The 23050-nt window shown below is 37.2% G+C and overlaps 1 protein-coding gene across 3 annotated transcripts; it reads right to left on the bottom strand.

Annotated features, from left to right (window-relative positions):
- Positions 1–3251: 3251 nt before the first annotated feature.
- Positions 3252–23001, bottom strand: LOC115214525 (mitochondrial thiamine pyrophosphate carrier). 3 transcript variants are annotated; one of them, XM_029783727.2, is made up of 7 exons: positions 22640–23001; positions 15770–15910; positions 13652–13834; positions 11767–11922; positions 8344–8523; positions 6690–6879; positions 3252–3694 (listed from the first exon to the last, which is right to left on the bottom strand). In XM_029783727.2, exons 3-7 carry the CDS (start codon positions 13778–13780, stop codon positions 3393–3395), a joined length of 957 nt encoding a protein of 318 aa, XP_029639587.1. In that variant the 5' UTR covers positions 13781–13834; positions 15770–15910; positions 22640–23001; the 3' UTR covers positions 3252–3392. The 3 variants fall into 3 exon arrangements, with proteins under 3 accessions (XP_029639587.1, XP_029639586.1, XP_036360617.1); XM_029783726.2 differs by lacking the exon at positions 15770–15910 and having other exon boundaries at positions 22640–22998; XM_036504724.1 differs by lacking the exons at positions 15770–15910; positions 22640–23001 and adding an exon at positions 22043–22287.
- Positions 23002–23050: the final 49 nt, after the last annotated feature.

Below are 23050 nucleotides of genomic sequence, written 5' to 3'. Positions count from 1 at the left end.
AGCTGTAGAATCCAAAACAAAACAAACTATGGAACCTGGTGTGGCCCCTGGCTTTGCCAGTTCCTGTCAATCCATGCAACCCAATCTAGCATGGAAAACAGACATTAATTAATGATGATGCACTTTGTATTTTGTTATGCATGTGATCCCCCAGTCCATGGAGAAATTTTATTGCATGAAACTGGTCCATGATGTAATGTGGTAAGAAGCTTGCTTTCCAACCACATGGTTTCAGGTTCAGTCCCATTGTGTGACACCTTGGGCAAGTGTCTTCTACTATAGCCTCGGGTCAACCAAAGCCTTGTGAATGGATTTGGTAAACAGAAACTGAATGAAACCTGTCGTGTTGCGGGGTGTGTCCCACCACTGCTTGACTACCAGTTTTGATGTATTTACATCCCCATAACTTAGCAGCTCAGTAAAAAAAGCCAATATTATAAGTACCAGGCTTAAAATTTTTTTTAAAAGCACTGGGGTCAATTCATTCAGCTAAAAATGTAAGGCAGTGTCCCAGCATGGCCACACCCGAATGACTGAAAAGAATAACTACTGATGTATAGTAGAAACTTCATTGATAAAAAGTTGAACAACACAAAACCAGAGGGATTTTGGTGATAGACTTAAACAGCTTGGTTCTACATGCTTAAAAGCTAAACTTTAGAAAAACGAGATATGTAAATTCTTGAAAAGCTGTTCAAGACCTATGCAGAGTTCTGGTTTCAGGGTATTGAGCAAGTAAGAAATACATCTCCCTCCTGGATAAGACACCAGTCTATTACAGACAACATCCCCAGATGATCCAATGCATATTGTCAGTAAACTAAGGGATCTACAACAAAGTGTTTCACCCCAGAAGACACAAAAGCACACCTGCACTGAATTTGAACACACAATAAGCCACTTGGTGACCCTGGCAGTGCTGGTACCATGTGATAAGCATCTAGTCCACACTGTAAAGTGGTTGGAGTTTGGAAGGGCATCCAGCTTTAAAAAACCATGCCAAAACTGACCTCATCTGTGATGGTGCTATATAAAAAGCACTCAGTCCACTCAGCAGGATGGTTGGCGTCAGGAAGGGCATCCAGCCATAAAAACCATGCCAAAACAGACACAGAAGTCTGTTGCTGTTTTCTACCAGTCAGCTCCTCTCTAACCATCCAACCCATGCCAGCATGGAAGGCAGACGTTAAACGATGACGATGATGAAGAATCTATGAATAAATGTTCTATCTATTCTACTCAGTCACTGTACCAATACTAAAATAGGAAAAACAATCTATAACTCGTAATGGGGTAGCAGGTAACCCCTAAATATTTTGTGTCAATGTTGTTTTTCTAAAAATCAAGTCAATCCTGAATGAGAAGACTTCTTAGTAAAAGCATTCCAGCCATGACCATTCCGTCTTTTATCAAGTATACATGTAAATTATAAACAGTTAATGTAAAAGAATAAAAATATAAACAAAAGCAATAAATTTATTATTAAGCAAGTATTTCATCCTCCCAGCATTCCCTGAGATGTTTGACGTTTCTGTAATAAATAAATACGAAATTTTTTTTTTTTTTTTTTTTAAAGACAGTTTCGGCCATTCGTTACCATGGTAATGCAATGCCTTCGAGGGGTTAAGTGAAACTGTGGCAAGTACTTTATGTAAAAAAAAAAAATTCGTGTAATGAATGATGTAAGGGGAGTAACTCATAGAAAAGAGTTACTTCCCTTCAATAGATAATATTTACATTACCCATCGCGTACACACCATGTGCTTCCCAATTGCGTAGTTTCTGCCCAGTCCCTGCACTTTGGGCAAATGTCTTCTGTTACCTTAACCCCATGAAATTTGTGAGTCGATTCGGGAGACGGATACTGAAAGAAATCCATCTGTGTGCGTTGTGCATTTATGTTAGGTGCCTCGTCAATTTAACATAGACCAACAGTTATAAACAAGTATGGCTGTTATACAAACGATATAATTCGTTTCCGATCTGCCACGAAAATATGTCTCGTCTTGGCTAGATATTACGTTGCTTGGAAACAAGGCTGGACTACAGGAAGAGCATCCAGCCATAGAAAATTTGCTACAACGAATTGTTTTACTCGTGCAAGCATGGAAAACAGGTCGTAAAAACGAAGATGACGTCAATGATCCCTCCACACACACAAACAACATGTGTGTGTATGTGTGTTTGTGTAGACAGACAGACAAACAGACAGATGATTGTAGACTAGGAGAAAAATATATACATATTTTGTTGGACTCAAGGAGAAGGATCATATGTATTGATACCATAACTTCTTCACAGAAATTGTTTATTCTATAAATCACACCATTTTGCTATGAACTGATTGTCTCCAGCAAGGAGTACATACACGTGTGTATTATATTCATATATAACATCGTTAGCTGCATTTTTACACCTGTTTCTTGTGCTAGTGTGTGATTTGCCATGGGGGAGGGGGGTTCTTTCATTTCAGCATCCTGAGATGAACCTTTATAATTTCCCTCCATGTCTTCTGTCTTCTTATAAACCTGGACGTTATCAAAGAAGCTTGAGAGGCGGTTGGATGGAACCTACACTCGCCTCCTTATGAGAGCTCAAAATCTCTCATGGAAGTGCCATCCAACCAAAATGCAAATATATGGGAAACTACCACCTGTGTCATCTCTTGTGAAAGGTAGGAGAGTCCAGTTTGCTGGACATTGTTGTAGAGCTGAAAAATAAGTAATTTCTACTCTTCTCCTCTGGAAGCCATCTACTCGCAATAACAGAGGGTGCACACTCTCCTACCCTGATGTAATCTCCAGGGATACAGGCATCTAGCAACAGGACCTCCGTAATGCCATGATGGACCGTGAAGTCTGGCGTAGCATGGTAAATTCCATTGTCTCGACCACAGTCGAACAATGATGATGATGATGTCTTCTTATATCATTATTGTTTTAATGTTCACTTTTCCATGCTCACATGAGTCAGACAAGATTTGTTGAGGTAGATCTTCTACAACCAGGTGCCCTTTCCGATCACCAGCCCTTACCTGTTTCCAAGTAAGGTAGTCATTTCCCCCACAATTAGACATTTTCTCAGAATACTAGAAATGACCAATACCGTTTGCATTATGGCGACACTCATTTACAATTATTGTGAAGGCAATGAGACGCAGACATATACACATGTAAACAATGGGCTTTTTTCAGTTTCTGTCTGCCAAATCCACTCTCAAGACTTTGGTCAGCCTGGGACTATAGCAGAGGAGACTTGCCCAAAGTACCATACAGTGGAACTGAACCTGAAACCAAGTAGTTGGGAAGCAAACTTCTTACCACACAGCCACACCTGCATACAAACATATTTATCATATATAATATATATTGAATTTCTAACCATTACTATCGTCACCTCCATTTTGAGAGGAAACCACAAGTCATTTCATAGATCATAAATGTAACACCACTCACAGACCCTGCCTTCAACATAGTTGGGAATAATCCTTTGTACAAACCCCGGATTCCTTCTTCAAGGAAAATCCCCTGGAGACAGCTGACCATGCCATTATAGGAACGTACTTTACCAAATTTCGACCGAGCCTCCTTAAAGTCCTGTACTTGCAGACGTTTCTTCACAACATCAAAAGGATAGACAATTAGTTTGGCAGACATCCCACTGCTGAGTCCACTTATGAAAGTTTTAATTTGATCTGAAATTACAAAATTTAACTCTTCTCAAAATATATACACGTTAATTGTTCTGAATATATATATATATATATATATATAAAACACTAAGTAAGTTAGGGGTTATGGATCCAACCCACTAAGGGATAATACTTATCCAATATACTGTTGGTATAATACCCAAATTCTTAATACACAAATTTTTTTAATTGCAATGCAATTAACTTATTTACTGTATTAAATGGGTGAAGATAAATAAATATTTTACCATTAATTTATAATACAAATAAGAAAATGGAGAATCAATTTAGTTGGTTCATCAGCTTTCGGATATTAGAATGTTGACTTATTTATTCATTTAACAAAATTGAGAACCTTAATAGGATACATATATACATTACAATTCAATACATATAAGATAAGAATACAATTATAAAAATCATAATATAAATTATTGAAATCATTAAAATCACTCCTTACAGCTTACCCATACGCATGGACTTGTATGTATGAAGAAGAACTATATTCTAAAAGCCATGGTCTAACTGTACGTTTTTGTGTATACATATATATATATATATATATATATATATATATAAATATATGTTTGTATGGATTGTGGATTTAAAATTTATAAAATTAAATCTACCGTAAAAAATTGTTTATATTGTATCGTAATATATGATATATTGGAATCTATTATAATATGTATTGTGAAGTGACGATTACTCTAAATCTAATAATATTGTTATTATTGATAAATATAACAATAATAATAATATTAGTAATAATTGTTTATGTAGTCATGAGCATAGACATATGTATATTTTCCAGTATATATGTATATGACGAATGGTCTATTTGCTTGTTTATTTATGTATTTATACACATGTATAGGCGCAGGAGTGGCTGTGTGGTAAGTAGCTTGCTAACCAACCACATGGTTCCGGGTTCAGTCCCCATGTGTGGCATCTTGGGCAAGGTGTCTTCTGCTATAGCCCCGGGCCGACCAATGCCTTGTGAGTGGATTTGGTAGATGGAAACTGAAAGAAGCCTGTCGTATATATGTATATATATATATATGTGTGTGTGTGTGTTTGTCCCCCTAGCATTACCTGACAACCGATGCTGGTGTGTTTATGTCCCCGTCACTTAGCGGTTTGGCAAAAGAGACCGATAGAATAAGTACTGGGCTTACAAAGAATAAGTCCCGGGGTCGATTTGCTCGACTAAAGGCGGTGCTCCAGCATGGCCGCAGTCAAATGACTGAAACAAGTAAAAGAGTAAAAGAGTAGAATATGTAAAAGTATATATACTCTGCTTATGTATGTATATATGTATATGTGTGAGTGTATATGGATATTTGTTCATATTTTAATATATATTAAATTGTACGTGTAATCTGTTTCATGCATTAATATTTTTAAAGTTCTTTATAATCTCTGACAAGGCCTATGGTTATATATAAGTATCCTGTTTTTAAATGCCTACAACCTCAATATAACTGACAACTATAGGCACTGAAAAAAAAAAACTACTTTTATCCATAGGCTGAAACAGCCGTAAGGAGTGATTTTAATGATTTCAATAATTTATATTATGATTTTTATTATTGTATTCTTATCTTATCTGTATTGAATTATAATGTAGGTTTCTACAGCTGTATGCCCTTCCTTAATGCCAACCACTTTACAGTGTGTGCTGAGTGCTTTTAACATGGCACCAGCAGACATGCTTTTATGTGACACCAGTATGAGAGCTTTTCAGGTGGCACCAGCACAGGACTCTTGCAGACCTCTTCAGCAGTGGGAGTAAACAAAACTGCTTTCTGCAGTTAAGGGTAATGAAACTTTGAGTGGACATATTTGATTTCCACAGTAAAAGGGGTTATGATGAATCAGGTGACAATCTTAAACTAAGAAACAAGCTTCTTCTACATAATTTCCTCTTCTCAATTTCATTCCTACAGCCTGGATGAACATCATCATCATCACTTAACATCCGTTGTCCATTCTGGCATGGGTTGGATGGTTTGGACAGAGCTGGCAAGCTGGGGAGCTGCACCAGACTCCAGTCTGATTTGGCACGGTTTCTATAGTTGAATGCCTTTTCTAATGCCAACCACTTTACAGTGTGTTGGCATTTATGTTACACTGTATGGGCACTTTCATGTGGCACCAGACGGGCACTTTCATGTGGCACCGGATGGGCACTTTTGTGTGGCACTGGATGGGCACTTTTGTGTGATACCAGATGGGCACTTTCATGTGGCACCAGATGGGCACTTTTGTGTGACACCAGATGGGCACTTTCATGTGGCACCGGATGGGCACTTTCATGTGGCATCGGATGGGCACTTTTGTGTGGCACCTGATGGGCACTTTTGTGTGACACCAGATGGGCACTTTCGTGTGACACCAGATGGGCACTTTCGTGTGGCACTGGATGGGCACTTTCATGTGACATCGGATGGGCACTTTTGTGTGGCACCAGATGGGAACTTTCGTGACACCGGATGGGCACTTTCGTGTGGCACCAGAAGGGCACTGGATGGGCACTGAATGGACACTTTCATGTGGCACCACATGTGTGCTTTTACATGGCACCACATGGATGCTTTTACATGGCACTGTCATGAGTGCTTGACACCACCAGAAAGACTGGTCTTAACACTTCAGCTGCAAAGTATGGATCTTCTTGAGTACAGCATGATGCCAGGCATCCAAGTCTATTGTCATCTCGCCTGAAAGGTTCAGCGACCTGAGGTCATTCTTCAGTACTTCATCCCACGTCTTCCTGAGTCTCCCCCACTTCCATGTGTTCCATCCACTTTGAGAGATCAGCGCTTTTTTATGGCGTTGTCAGCATCCATCCGCATCACATGAAACTAAACTAGGTTATACTTTCCCAAGACAGGTGCATTTCAGTAAAATAGAACCAAGGAGCATAAAATTAATTGTGAACAAACTTCTAAACCATACTGACATTCTTGCAACAACAAGAAGTGTAAATACTCACTTTCAATACTAAATGTAGAATGATTTTTCATATCATTCCTTAAAATTGATGTAAAAATTGTATGGAATCCAAAGGTGAGACCTGTCTGAGGTGTGACAAGGACAAGTGAAGGACCAATGCCACACCAAAAGCCTAAGATGCCTTCTTGTTGAACAATTCTGGCCGCTGCTGAGAAGATTGATTTATATACCTGAAAGTTTGGAAAAGAAATTAATTAATGACGGCAGTGATAAGAATGGTGACGGTGATGATGATGGTGGCGATGATGATGACGAAAGTAGCAATGACAAAGGCAATGGTGGTGATGGCAACAATGTCGATGGTGACAACCACAATGACAACGACAATCGTGGTGATGTCAGCAATGTTAGCATGCACTTAAAAGTAGCAAAGAGTGACAAACAATGTCCTCTCTTATTTTTTTTTTTTTTTCTGAATGTCTGCACAGAAATTTATTTGAATGCAAATTCTTATCTCTCTTTGCAAAACACAGACACAATTATGTGAATAACCATTACTCAAATGCCATACCAACACCAAGGTAAATAAAACAACAGTTTTAAGGGTGTATTACTTAATATTTTATCATGTATTTAAAATGCCTGAAGGTGCAAGGCTCAGTGGTTAGAGCGTTGAGCTTACAATCGTGAGGTTGTGAGTTTGATTCCCTGACCGGGATACGTGTTGTGTTCTTGAGCAAGACACTTTATTTCATGTTGCTCCAGTTCACTCAGCTGTAGAAATCAGTTGCGACATCACTGGTGCCAAGCTGTATTGACCTTTGCCTTTCCCTTGGATAACATCAGTGGTGTGGAGAGGGGAGGCTGGTATGCATGGGCGACTGCTGGCCTTCCATAAACAATCTTGCTTGGACTTGTACCTCAGAGGGTAACTTTCTAGGTTCAATCCCATGGTCATTCATGACCGAAGGGGGTCTCCCCATTTAAAATGCCTTTTAATTTTGATTTTCCAAAAATAATAAGACTCATTCTGAAGAGCAAAAATCCACCATTTCACACAAATGATGTGAAATTTGAAATGATTTTAAATCTAAATTTTTCTGACAATTCATTAAATTCATTAAACTAAGTATTTATGTAATTAACCAGACAATCATGATATTTAAGACAAATGGTATTAACCGTGTTCTCATTTTGTCCTGTACACAAGTTGTAGCCTGTGTGCACACAGCTTTGAGGAAACATCAGTGTGCATAGCTAACACACACACATACACATGTGTCTTGTTGAAGACATGTCAATGCTTAGTGCTGGTGCCATAATAAAATGCACCAAATACATTCTGTGAAGTACAGAGTCAGGAGGATCCTTTTCTTTTGTCAAAAACATGACAACCTCTCTGGTAATCATGCCATGATAAAATGCACTGAGCACATTCTGTATAGTGGTCAGTGTTAGGAAAGGAAGGCATCCAGCCATAGAAGCCAAATCAAACATGGAACATGAGCGAAATGTGGTCCTAGGTTCCATCAAAGAAAATAGAAACCCCAAATAAGAAATGTCACCACAAAGAAAACAGCCAAAACAAAAGAAAAAATACCATAATAATGCATGTGCACACACGTGCATATGCATACACACACACTATTGTAATCTTTCATATGATAAAAAGAAAGAAAAGAGTAGTGACTTACCTTTGGTTCACCTTGTGCCACAAACCTTGTCCTCAATAGATCGATGGGTTGGACAACTACGGTGGACACAGCCCCTGACATTGAACCACAAACCAAACTGATCAATGGCTTGTTCTTAGAAAAGAACTCACTTGGGACGCAATGATAGGTTAATTTAGAAAAGAATTCATATGAAGAAAACTGGAAAAAAAAGCAAAATCACAATGTAATATATACAATAGACAGGTGCAGGTGTGACTGTGAGGTTGAGAAGCTTACTTCCCAACCATGTAGTCTTGGGTTCAGTCCTACTGTATGGCAGCTTGAGCAAGTGACTTCTATGAATGCCCAGTGTCAACTAAAGCCTTGTGAGAGGATTTGGTAAGCAGAAACTGAAAGAAGCCCATAGATATACATGTGTGCATATTTATATATATACTAGCAGTATCGCCCGGCGTTGCTCGGGTTTGTAAGTGAAATAACTATAAAGCATTTTTAGAGAGTTATAGCCAAAAAATAGCAAAAAAATGGGAAAAAAATGATGGTAAATTTTTTTTGAGAGTTAAAAAAGGTCGAGTTGCGTCCCCTAGACAGTCTGTGGTTTGTGTTTCTGATTCTCGACCCCATGTCGAATTTATCGATTTTTTTCAGAACTGGGGGAACTTTTCAAAATTTTCGCTGCGTTAATTTTGAATTATGACATTGGGCTATGTGTGTGTCAAGTTTCATCAGAATCGGTTGAAAGCCGTGGTCAGGGTGAGGGTACAACCAAACAGACACACGGAAACACACACAGACAAACTGCCGTTTATATAGAGAGAGATATATAAAATTTAAAGGACTGATTCCGATCTCAGCGCGCCAAAGTGAAGGCATTTGAAGGATACACATAAATATAATTTGTTGGGCTCTATGCATGCGGGACTCCGGTCAAGCATTTTTGTATCTAGTCCAGGAAATTATGTTTGTATACGACAGACTATGCTGATGAGCTTGCAGATTTCCACGTATCCATATACATGGATATTAACAAGCGAAAGTGATCGGTACATAGGTAATCGTTATTATTTCGTATATTTTCATTTGTCTTGCTTATTTTTTACGCTTTGGTTTGTGCTGAGTTTTTATTTGAGAACACATTCTTTGTGGAAAATAGCGATTTTGATGTCTATATCTAGCATATTGACCGTCCACTTTTAGTGGTCAGTCCTTTAAATTTTGAATGTAAAAAAATTCTAATCTTCGGATTCCTTTAATATGCTAGGCCACTGGTTTTAATTGATTAATATCAATTTCTACCCTTATTCAATTTTATATATATATATATATCTGTGTGTGTGTTTGCCTCCCACCACAGCTTGACAACCAGTGCTGGTTCATTTATGACCCATAACTTAGCAGTTTCACAAAAGAGAACAACAGAATAAGCACCAGACTTTAAAGTAATTACTGAGTTGATTTGTTTCACTAAACTCTTGAAGGTAAGGCTCCAGCATGGGCACAGTTCAATGACTGAAACAAGTAAACAATAAAAGACAATTAACAACTAAGTTTTGGGAGCTTTTCATCATCATTTAACAGCTGTTTTCCATGACGGTTTGACTTGAGTGTGGGGTTAATGAAATTGATTGGTCCCCTCCCCCAAAATTTCAGGTCTTGTGCCTTTAGTAGAAAGAATCATCACCATCACCAGCAGAAGAAGGAGGAGGAGGAGGAATGAGAAAATAAGTTCTGTAAGAAACAATGTCTTTCATAAGACAAGCAGGACCTTATGTCAGGGTGGATGGGGGGGTGCGGTGTTCAATGATGTCATCGAAAGGTAGGCCCTGAAACAGCGTGCATTCTCTCCTGATGATCCCATACACTTGCAGGCTTCTAGCATGCAGAACTTTCAACTGGTAGCACATGAAGGTGCAAGTTGTTTGCAAAACGTTAAAGACCTTGTGGTAGGAAACTACTGACATACTGGAAAGATGGTTAGGAATCTTGGAAAGGCAAGAGGATTGCTTGGAAAGATGAGCTGACCATGGGAAAGACTATTGACACCAGGAAAGACTGGCAGAGGCTGAAGAGAATGACAGCCCCATGATTGACTGAGAGGGAGTAGTCGAGAATCAATCAAACCTGGTTAGTACGGAAATGACCTTGGACATGAATACAGCTATTCCTTTGAACAGTGAATGAAGTGTAAACAACTTTGGATGTAAGCTGTGCTGTAGGACCTTTGCAACTGAAAGAGACTTAAAGATTCATCAGGGAAAGACTTGTAAGAATAGGACAGAGCAGTGTGGATCATCTGATCATAAGACACATGGCAAATCATCCCTGGACTCAAACCACAGCGGATTGATAAATGCTACAGCAAAGACCTCTTCCCGACAGGAAACTGCAGGTTATGAGACTGGTGCATCAGATAGTACTCAGAGGAAACCAAGGGTTTTGCAGTCTGCTGCCAATGAGAAGGGAAGATATAAAGAGTTTGAGAACAAGGTAAAAGTTAAGCTCAATATACGATACAGGAAAGGAATTATTTGGAGTAAAATATGGTATCCAATTAGCAAAAGGAAAGAGTGGTCCAAGCAAGAGGATCAGGAAAATGAAACAGTTGAGGAGAGAAAAGAACAGCCTAAGAAATCAATGGAAATGTGCTGAGGAAAAGGAAAAACCTGGCCTCGCACAGCTGTATGAAGATTTAAAAAGGAAATGCCATTATATGCAACGGCATATCTGCTGATATGAGCAAAGAAAGGAAAGCTAAAGGTCTCATGAACAGTTTTTGAAGAACTGCTCTACTGCTCCTGCTCATGATCAGAGAAGCACATATCAGCCACTAAGGGACATGCTCAAATGGTTAAGGTCAAGCAGCTGACAAGCAAACCTGTGGTGTTTAGCAGATTTATATATATACCCAGACCTACTACCCATTGTTTTTAAGAGTGGGTAGCCACAACAAGACACACACCGGGAATTCTATTCATTTCCCAGTTCAAAGAGGTGAGCTGGGAAATGAATGGAATGCTTGGTGTGTCTTGTTGTGGCTACCCACTCCTAAAAACATGGAGAATAGGCCAAGGCATATAAAAATAGAATAATAATAATAATAATAATAATAATAATAATACATGATATATTTCTACTTCAGCAAATCAACGCTGAATGTCGGAAATGTAATGGAAAATAGGTCAGTTTCAAAATACTGAAGTCCAGGTTGCAAAAGCAAAGTTTGAAGGGAATAGTAGTCATTTCCTTTGATTTCTAGATAAAAGCAAATGCAAAATAACACTTACTGACTAAAGACAAAAAGAAAAAAATTGTTACACAGTGTAATGAGAAGGATAATGAACATGATTAATGAGTGGCAGTGGTGATAAAAGGATCACCACAAAACGGATTATTATGAAAACAATGGCAATGATGGTGATGATAATGCAATATGATACTTACTTGCACCATCCCATAAAAGACAGTCAGAAACTGAGCAGGTAAGTGGCCCTTCCATAATGCCTTCACACCTTCCTCTTTTGACATTGTGACAATGGTATGCATGAAACCATGGTATTTAGAGCCAATGGAGTACTTCGATACAGGTTCAATTTGAAGCTACATGGAATATACATACAAACATAATCATTATTATCATTTAATTATTCTCTTTATCATATAAAAACATCATTAGTTTTATTTTGATTAGTGAATTTTTATTTTTAATCAGAAAATTTCTTATTTGTTCTCTTCCCAGGCAATGGGAAAGATAAGATTTATATGCATGCAAACAAAATATCTAGAGGACTTAGTTACCTCTTTTTACATTTCCAGTTCAAATATTGCTTGGGTCAGCTTTGCTTTCCATGTTTTCTGGGTCAATAAAATAAATATCTGTCAAGTAATGGGATCAACTGAATCACTTATTTTCCTTCAGAAAAAAAAAAAACTAGTTTTGTGATTGTGCCAGAAATTCTTAGCCATCACTATTTGCAACAGGTTAGGTCAGATCAAGTCAAGCCAATAGAAGACAGACTGGTCCTCTCAGCTGACAGGTTTCATGTTCATACCATTATTGTGATGTGTATTTGAGAAATGTCACCCAGAGAAAAAGATATTCAACTGATTGAAATGAAGTCACTCAATAACATACTTCAAGCACTAACCCACAGACATACTGCCTCCATTCTCTTCCTTTTGCAATAACACTACAGTAGCCATACTCCTAGGAACTTGCTGGTTTCATCCCACCTCCACTCAGGCACCCCTGAATTATTCTTCCCTCCCTTTGTGTAAAATCCACAGGCCCTCTATCTCTTGTTTTACAACTATGCCCAATCCTTCTTTTCTGGAATATTAATCTTCTGAAATTCTCTCACCGCACCTGTTTTCCTGCAGCTGCTGACTTGTAAGAATTTAAGTCAAACCTTAGCAGCACCAATTTCAGTGGGTCTGTGAAAGCTACTAGGAGCTTTAAAAATCTGCAGCATAGGTTCTGTCTTCATAGCATTAAGTAGAAGAGGAGAACTACACTGACATCCTAAACAACATGCTGAGAAGTGCTACTCAAATGATTGGCATTCAATCACTAACAGATACAAATCTCAGGCCTACTTGCATGCTATCTCTTCTCTGTCGTTTCTACTGCAATTACAATGGGTCTCTGGAGGTATGAGACTTCTGGATGGTCACATACCTCCACTACTCAGGCCCCTCAAATCTACTTGTCTCTCATCATTCTTGTTGCATCTACACTGCCTACTCCCCACTTCCTCACTAACCACTATGTTGAGTTCTTCCTCTTCAGAACATCAGCCCTGATCATGACTTTCTTGCCAGTGTTGACCTGTGACAGTTTAACCATTTAGCATTCAGATTACCGTCAAAGGTGATGCTTATCTATTCCAGTTTTTAAAAATCATTTGTGTATTATTTCATAGTTATGGGATTTTGATGTGATTATCTACTTTTAGAATAACATCGCAGGGTAGAGGTGAGAAACCAGATCTGTCCTGTTTGAACATAAAACGGGTAGAATATTTTGGCTGGATACGGAATATTTAAATGCTAATGGGTTAAATGAAACAATAATGGCAACAAACTCATCAGTCTTGGATGGTGTGCAAAGGACATAAGCTTTGCCTGTTCCTCTAGATTGAGAAAATATTTTAAAAAATCAAATATAGTAAGAAGTGTCATGGTCAGATTGCAAAAAAGTTGAGATACTGAGGTGGATAGCAATATATTGTATAGGAGATACATCCCATGTAAACCAACAAAGGTTTAAAAGAAGCATAATGATGAAGATTACCATCACTGTTAACATAAGGATGTAAAGATAACTGACCTGTAATCGGATTTTGACAACATCCAAGGGTTGCAGAAGGAGTCTTGAGACAGCTCCTGAAAGGGCACCAGCAAAAGCATAATCGAAATACGTCAGGCGATGGTCTTGATTAGGGTTGTAGCCAACCATTGATAAAACAGCAGATATATAGATCCAACGCACATGGAGTCAGAGAAACGAATTCTGTAACAAAAGAAACAAATATTATACACGATGAGAGTTATTTCATATACAGACATTATATATATGTATATATATATATATATATATATATATATATATATATAAAACAAAGGATGTCTGTGTGTGTGTAGTACATATGCATTTCTACAGTTTTCAACCAATTTTCACCAAACTTTACACACACATTACTTATTTGCCAAGGATGGTCATGCACTGTAACGTTTTGCCCAGAGCTCCTGCAAAAAGCAAGAAATTTGTAAAAACGATGTTTTACAGGGGTTTTTCTCTAAAAACTTCTGCACTTTTCAACCGATTCCCTTTTCTCTCCCTGTTTATTTCTCTCTTCTCATTCTCTGTTTCTCTTGCTTACACATATTCTCTCTCACCCTCTGTAATAGTTCCTCTCTTTTAGTCTATGTCTGTTTCTTTCACTCTCTCTCTCTCTCACTTTAACTCATTCACACACTTCTGTCTACAAACTGACTTCTGTGTATTTCAATTAGTCGTGCATAAAAATCTCTTGTTATCGTTTTTGTACATTCTCCCTGAAAAATAATTTAGTTATTTTAAATCTTTGTTCACCCAGTATGTTTAAATTCAGTTTTGCCACATCTGCCTAAAAGTCGACTTCAGCATATTTCAATTTTGTTGTGCATAAATATCTTTGTCTTTACAGTATTTGTACATTCTCCTTACAACATTACTTTTTGAAAATTATTTGCACTCCTATTTAAATGCACTATTTACATTTCTCCTATCAGAAAACATTATGCATGTCATCATGCATGTGTATGTATGACTGCTGTGGGCTATATACATCCGATAAGCCTTTATTACTAACCAATGAGATTTCAACCACACCACTGAGCAGTCATGCATTAAAAAAAAAGCTATCCTAAAGTGGCTCAAGTTTTTTTTTTTTCACTCAAGCAACTTTCTTCTAGAGCTTTATATGCTCAAATGAGGTTTGTAAGTTCTGTCTACAAATTGACTTCCTTTCTTTGTCTGTCTGTATATTCCCTGTGCATTCTCAAACAGCTTCACCAAATCGAAGAAAATTTTACAAGGTAATAGCATTAGACCTCATGAGTATCAACATGCAATTTTTTTTTTTTTTTCATATTGATTAAAACAATATAACATTGGAACTGGTTTGGTATTATGTGTGAAAAGTGAAAGAATAGGATCTATATTGTAACTAGCAAATGCACCCATCCTTTGGACAGTTTAAGTTGCTTTGGTGATATTTTTTTTCAACAAATAATTGAACTACCAAAAAGGTTTGTGAGTAGCACGGCAACCTACGTTTCTGATTAATTTAGGAACAGAAAACCAAATTGAAGGCTGGTTATTGTGAGGGTCATTGCACTCTAATGATCACAGAACATATCAGTTTGCAAGAAATGCAAAGTAGAACTACTGAAGTGTTTTGAGAGTAGATTATGGATAATGACTACAAAATATAGTTGTTTTACATGAAAACGAAATTTCTTGTCAAAAACAGCCATATAAATGGTGTAAGGAAATTCTAGGAAGACGTTGAAACTTTGCCTCTGCAAGTTAATTTTATTCAATAGCAAAGGGAGCTATTTTTTTGGAGAGAAGTATGATTGGTATGTTCAAAAATGGCAATATAATACCTACTTGAAAAAGTAAAGGAATTTATTTGCTATGTGCTTACAGTGTACAACCACTCAGAAATTGACTTCAGGTAACGAAAACTGAAAACATGAAGAGTTTGACTTCAATTCATGAATTCTGCATTGAATCTTTAGCAGTTCAGTGAAAAGAGGTCGCATATCATAATGGATGGGTAAATAAGCATCCTTAAAGTGAAACAATGCATTGGTAAGTAAACAAAGGTATCAACAAATAGAAGAGAGGGAAAGGAACATCACCTTTCAAGTAACTCAGAATAGGTAATGGTAAGCTTACCAAAGTTTAATGCATTTTAAGTATTTAGATTAAGATTGTTTGGTATTGGGTATTCATCACATACAATGTTCCTAGTCAATTTAATCACTATCACAGGTGGCCAGTTGAAATGAATAGACAAAATCCTTTCACTTTTATATTCTGTAACCAAGTAATAATACACAATTACAACATATAAATAAATAAGAAATCAAAAAACTGTGGAAAACCACTAAAAAATTATTCTCTAATGCCGATATACGACCATATAGACTAAAAAAGTATGGAAGACCCTACATACAAAAAACTATGTACATACAACAAATTAAGAGAAAAACCCATGTAAACTGCCACTTTTCCCGGTTTGTCCATTTACATGGGAACTCTGGGCAAGCTGTTATAGTGCATAACCATCCTTGGGACATAAGTAATGTGTGTGTAAAGTTTGGTGAAAATCGGTTGAGAACTGTGGAAATGAATGCATTAGTCAATATACACACACACATAAGGCAGCAAGCTGGCAGGAACATTAGCACACCAGGTGAAATGCTTAGCAGTATTTTGTCTGTCTTTACGTTTTGAGTTCAAATTCTGTCGAGGTCGACTCTGCTTTTCTTCCTTTCGGGGTCGATAAATCATGTACCAATTGTATACTGGGGTCAATCTAATCAACTGAGCCCCCCCCCCCCCGCCCCCCCAAAAATTTCAGGCCTTTTGCCTAGAGTAGAAAAGAATATACTGTGATTTATATATACTAAATGTCATATAATATTGTTTCACTTACTGTGATTTATATATACTAAATGTCGTACTAATATTGTTTCACTATTCATAGTGTGATTTATATATACTAAATGTCATATAATATTGTTTCACTTTTCATTCTAAACCCGTAATATTGTTATGCTTTTATTCTTTTATTTTTAGTTCTACTGTGATGAATAAATAAACAATTTATATCCTAATGTGAACAACATTATGCATCGGCAACTTTCCGTCTTCACTGCCACAACAGTAGAATGCTGTGTCATTGTATGTGTATTGAATGACATAACGAATGGCTGGAGGTGAAATTCTTGACAAAATACAATTAGATGCAGGTCCAAGGTATATAAATATACTGTTCAACAACCAGTTCATAATTATTGCAGCAATTGCAAAGTATTCACAATTACATATTTACCCTTAAATTGATGGAGTCTCAATAGAGAAGTGAAATTAGACTTTCCTAAGATCAGTACAGGCATGCCACAACACATCAAGCTGAGTCTTAAGACAGAAGCGAGATGAGTCTTTCAAGACCAGCAAAGGTATGCGCATACCCACTACCCCCAATTTTCCATGACAAGTTAGGGCCTGGAATACTCCAAACGGACGCATGACACGTCACTTAGTCGAATTAGTCCATTATTTACTTCTCAAATGCTTTCTCATCAATGCTACACTTTCCCATCTAACTTGTTTCAACATAACTGTAATATATATTCAAACTATGCCATTTTAATCCCGAGCAATGCAGGGTATCTCTGCTAGTTTATATATATAGATTGCTAACCACTACACATTCTTTATTTTCTTTCCATGTTTCTCTCTGTGGAAGAGCATAGGCTTGAAACGTTAAAAGACGTTTTCACTTCCCAAGCGTTATACTAATACATCTGCTTGTTGTCTACACCACCTGTCTTGGTTGTTTGTTTTTTTTTGTGAATTCTCCCTATATATATATATATATATGAAAGGGTAAAGGAGAAAAATATTAACTGTGATCAAAAATGATAGTCAACTACCAGAACAGAAACATTTACAAAAGCATAAAAATACAAAAATAATTAGAACATTTCAAATTATGTGATACAAAACAACAACAAAACACAAGACCAGACTCTTTTGTTCAACATGTTTGTTAGTACATTGGTACTGAAAAGTTTCTGGCTTTATGTAAACAAAAATAGGAGGATCAGTTAACCTTTAGCACACTGCATTTTCTCTAGAATTGTTTCCCTAACTGTCAATGACAAAAATTAGTTAAGTTTACAAAACTGAATAATGAGAGGTGAAGCAAATATTAAGATCTTGAGCATACACTTAGACTAATTGAGTAAATACATCCTGAGAAGAGCCTCCTATTGAATAAGATTCTCTTCTAGGCATTACTATACAATATAAATCCTATTAGTCTTTTACTTGCTTCAGTCATTTGACTGTGGCCATGCTGGAGCATCGCCTTTAGTCAAGCAAACTGACCCCAAGATTTATTCTTTGTAAACCTTGTACTTATTCTATCGGTTTCTTTTGCCAAACCACTAAGTTACGGGGACGTAAACACACCACCAAATGATGTTGGGGGGGACAAACACAGACACACACACATACATATATATATATATACACATATATACGACGGGCTTCTTTCAGTTTCCGTCTACCAAATCCACTCACAAGGCTTTGGTTGGCCTGAGGCTATAGTAGAAGACACTTGCCCAAGGTGCCATGCAGTGGGACTGAACCCGGGACCATGTGGTTGGTAAGCAACCTACTTACCACACAGCCACTCCTATTATATTACACTTTCATTCTTTAAATCAGGAGTGGAGAAACCCCCACCTGCAGATGCAATTGCACCCACAGGCTGATATGCTCATATGTACAAAATATTGTAAACTTTTCAATTATAAAATTTATACAATATTCATATGCCTATTTGCAACAAAGGTCACATTTCCACTATGACTTAAAACGGTTAGACTCAAACAGAAACTCATCTAGTAATTGCTATTTGAATGGAAATTTTGTTGAGACACAACTATACTCTAGCTGAAAAATATAGAAACCTCATAAGTAATATGTCCTAAATTCAGTGGTGCGTTAAATTAATGTGTTAAACTTATCTTTATTAATGTATACCATATTATATATAATATACAAGATCTACACATATATAAGACTTAGAACTTGTGATCCACCCACGGACCTTTTTCTTTGTAAATTTTTGCCCACTGCACTAAAAAGTTTCCCTGCCCCTGCTTTAAATACTACAAGTAGACACTTCTTGAATGTATATCATTTAATGGAGAAAAACCAATCTCCACTAAATACAAAATCCAACAATAGAACATTTATGTGATCACTCAACCCGCTAGAAATAACAGCCAAATCTCCCTCAAGTCACTTCTTGTCATCAAAAGAAACCAGAGACTATATAATGTGGTAGTCGTTTTAATACATCTGACAAAAAACGAGATTGGAGAAAACATCTCTGACTATAGGTTTTCTATTATAGATCTCGCCTGGCCTCCGTGCCGGTGACACATAAAAAGCACCCACTACACTCATGGAGTAGTTGGCGTTAGGAAGGGCATCCAGCTGTAGAAACATTGCCAGATCAGACTGGGCCTGGTGCAGCCTTCTGGCTTCCCAGACCCCAGTTGAACTGCCCAACCCATGCCAGCATGGAAAGCGAACGCTAAACGATGATGATGATACCATTGATACCTTCTAGGAATACATTAGCTGTTTGTGTAAGCCTTCTCAGCAATTCTCACTTGTATAACCTAGTTGTGAGAGAAGTCATACTCAGTTGAATACAAAAGGTCTGCACGTTAGTTACATACCGTCTTCAATCAGTATTTGGTTACTGTCTTTAGTCAACATGTGGCTGTGTGGTAATATTTTCTGTGCTATTATTAAGTAGTTTGTAAATAAAGTGTCTTTGATATCAATATCTATTGTATCTTTTAAGCTATTTAGTTGTGTAGAGCTCATCCAAAAGAATTTCTTTGGATTGATTCCAAGTTAATGGTATTTTCTTTTGTGTATGGGTTCCATACAAGCCTAATATATTCTGAAAGTCTATAAATGCTTTATTATGACAAGATCTTAGTTTCACCTGTGGCTTTTCTGTGAGTGATGAAGATGTCAAGATATTTCAATTGGATAATTCTGTTTCAGTGTATATTGAGCTGATGTAGGTAATTATATTCGCTGAGGAAACAAAGTCGACAGGGGGAGGACACCTACTTAGTCACACCACAACATTTTTTTCCCTCTTTTTGTAGTGGTCTGGTCAGGGGAAAAGGGTTGTGGCCATAGTACACTAATCCACACCCCATTAAACACACACACACTCTTCTCTAGAATTACAGTCATTGCAATAAAGAACGAAATCTTAGATAATCTCATTATTCAAGACGTCAGTATCAAGGTGTGTTTCTGTTATTTTAAATACTGGGTGAATGTAACATAACTAATGATTCTGAGCTGTGTGCTTTATAGCATATCATTGCAGGTCTAAGTTAATTTAGCCATTTAGAACAGTATGCAGGGATTAGGATGACCTGGGGATAAACTACAATATCAATACAATGTGGAACTTTTAGGTAAGTTATTTTATGTGACCCCTAATAAAACTAAGGTTAGGACAAACAGTTGACTATCACTCTTATCTAATGATCTTACCAATGATCAGGTGGATGTAGACAGCTCCATAAAGAAGCGCCAATCACACAAAGTGGATGGAACTTATGGAAGATGGAGACGCAGGGATGGGACAAAGTACTGAAGGATAATCTTAGGAAACTGACCCATACACAGGAGATGACAAAGGATCGAGATATCTGGTGCCTTTGCTCTACTCAAGAAGACCTGTATTCCACAGCAGATGAGTTAAGGCCACATCCCCTGCTGAATAGGATTACATATATGGTTGTATTTTAGTTTTACGTAAGCACTCACAGATAAGCTTTCTATAGCATAGCCTTGTGTCACCCGAAGTCCTACAGCATGTTTGCATATGTAACTAGCTCCCATCGATACACTAGGCCCAATCTTTCTCCCCATAAACATCGGGGATTTGGGGGGGGGTTCTGGTAGTGGTGGGGTTGAAATTCAACGAAGCGTGCACATGTTAGATGTCAACTAATTGTGTCAAAACAGCGGAGAACAGCCCGAACCAATAATCTATATCAGGACATTTTTTTTTTTGTTTATGTCTTCAAAGAAATAATTACGTTGAAATAAAAAGCTATTCCTTATATTATACTATATATATATATATATATATATATTATATATATATATATTCACGCACGCATAGTGTGTGCATATTAGTAATAGTAGTAGCAACAGTAGTCTTTGTTATAATAAGGTACCCGATTTGAACAAAAATGTAAAACAAACTGAAAGCGTTTAGGATCTAAAGTAAAGATCCAGCATTTATAACATGCTACATTGAAAATCACTTTTTTTTACATATATATTTTAAATGCACATGCACAAACACGCAAACAGCGAAAGAGCGAATAGTAATAGAAAGCCAGACAGACAGTTAGACATACAAATATATATATAAGATATAAAGATAACAACAGAGGTGACACTAGAGTGAATTGCAGACAGAAAACATAAAATACAGATATTGAAGGGTTTAATGTTTCGCAGCAAGTAAACAATCCAATGAAACTGGTGGCCCACACATAAGGAGGGAATATTTTATCGTTGTTTACTCCAAGGCTAGCCCCAATTTTAAGCAGACCTGTGTGTATGCCTGTGCCTGAGTCTGTCCACTACCGCCAGACAACCGGTGTTGGTGTGTTTACAAGATAGCGGTTCGGCGAAAGAGACCGACAGAATATGAAATGCTTAAGTACCAAGCTGTTACACAAAATTAATAAGTACTAGGGTCCATTCATTAAACTAAAAAATAAAAACTTAAGGAGGTGCCCCAGTATGGCCGAATCAAGTTTAAGATAAAAGGTATATATGTATATATAATAATGGTGTTCGGCGCTTCACTTTCACTTTTATAACAGCAGACTGATAAAAACGAAAGTGAAGCGCTAAATTCAAAGTTCTTATATAATAATAGTGATGTGAATAGTTTCGGTCCAAGAATCATACATATTACAGCACAATAAGTGAGAGAGGCTTGCTTAAGTAAAAAGTATCGTAAATATCCCTCCGAAATTATATTCAGAAATATTTTTATATAGGCCTTCACTTGCGCCTTTAATTCCCCTTAAATAACAACCCCAGTTCGAGTGCCCACACAAGTGAGTTCCCCCACCAACTTTGTTTCCTCGTAACATTCAGAAAAATGGATGTTAAGTTTTTACAACTTTAGTTGAAACCAGTGCCCCATACAGATTGGGTGTACATTTGGCAAATAATTAGAAAGGAAAAGTGCCCGCGATGGTGATCGAATGCACCGTCTTTGTTACAAACGCCTTTGCGGGCAGTGAAATGTCTTCTGCTTTCGTAGACTATCGGGTACCCGGTTCATTGAGAATTACTACATACCTGTCCACTTGGTGCTGTCTTCTTCTGCTAAAATTAGGAAAAAACTGCTGATGATGACTGGAGTTATTATAAGATTATTGTGGAGGATCGAACTAGCTCTTGACCGGCCCAATTCTGTGTAGGAGGGTCCATTCGTGTAGGTTTCAATCTGAAACGATCTTGGTACTAAGTTACAAGGTGAAGCTCTGACTACAGCGTGACTTTTCCTTGGTGCAGTGGAAGGACCAGTGCAGCGCAAAATACGTTACTTTCATTGTTTTGATTGAGTCTCTTAGACGTTGTTTTTTTGTTGTTGTTTTTTTATGTGGACGACGTCTCTGAGAATATAATTTCAATGATTTGCTAAGAAAAAAACGATGTCCCAGCCAAAGATTACGGTTTAATCGACTATACACCTATCCCAAACGTGGGATCTTCTCTCAAAGTTACAAATCAATCACAACGTAAGGGAATATATAATATATTTCTTTATTCACCTATAAAAAAGGTTTACACAGAGGGGACGTTACAAGGACAGACAAAGGACATGTAGGGTACAGACACGCTTCTTATATACAAGATGAAAAGACAGATGGAAGAGAATATATAATAATTTACCTTCAGTCACTTCCTGGTTCATCTGTACTATTAGTTTAACCGAAGTGATACCTTCTTAGCACATGTCACTTCTGCGTACTGTCATTGCATAATCATGCAATATATATATATATATATATATATATGTAATTTACGGAGGATAGCGAGGGTCAAAATGCAGAGGTGTTTTCACTTAACGTTTTTGTTATAATTCTTTCATATTATATTAATCGATAAAAATATAATGATCGAATTAGGAAAATTAAGATATAAGCACCAAACGAAATAAATAGAAAGTTCACGCCATATCATGTCTAAATCTGATCATCATTGATTTTTTTTTTAGTTACAGTTTATTCAATACTTTCGAAAGGTTACAAAATTATTTGTTTCGTTTTGGTCTTCCGTACTTTCACGATGTAACTAAACTTG

The sequence above is a fragment of the Octopus sinensis genome, linkage group LG7 (genome assembly GCF_006345805.1).
Source record: "Octopus sinensis linkage group LG7, ASM634580v1, whole genome shotgun sequence".
Taxonomy (NCBI): domain Eukaryota; kingdom Metazoa; phylum Mollusca; class Cephalopoda; order Octopoda; family Octopodidae; genus Octopus; species Octopus sinensis.
The sequence above is the reverse complement of the archived record's forward strand: the minus strand, read 5'-3'. Positions and strand labels throughout refer to the sequence as shown.

Coding starts and splice junctions, on each gene's coding strand:
- LOC115214525 (XM_029783727.2), bottom strand. CDS start 13,780: ATGGTTGGCTACAACCCTAATCAAGACCATCGCCTGACGTATTTCGAT. Junction 11,923..13,651: donor TTGTCAAAATCCGATTACAG/GTCAGTTATCTT, acceptor TATTCCATGTAG/CTTCAAATTGAACCTGTATC. Junction 8,524..11,766: donor TCTTTTATGGGATGGTGCAA/GTAAGTATCATA, acceptor TTTTTTTTCCAG/TTTTCTTCATATGAATTCTT.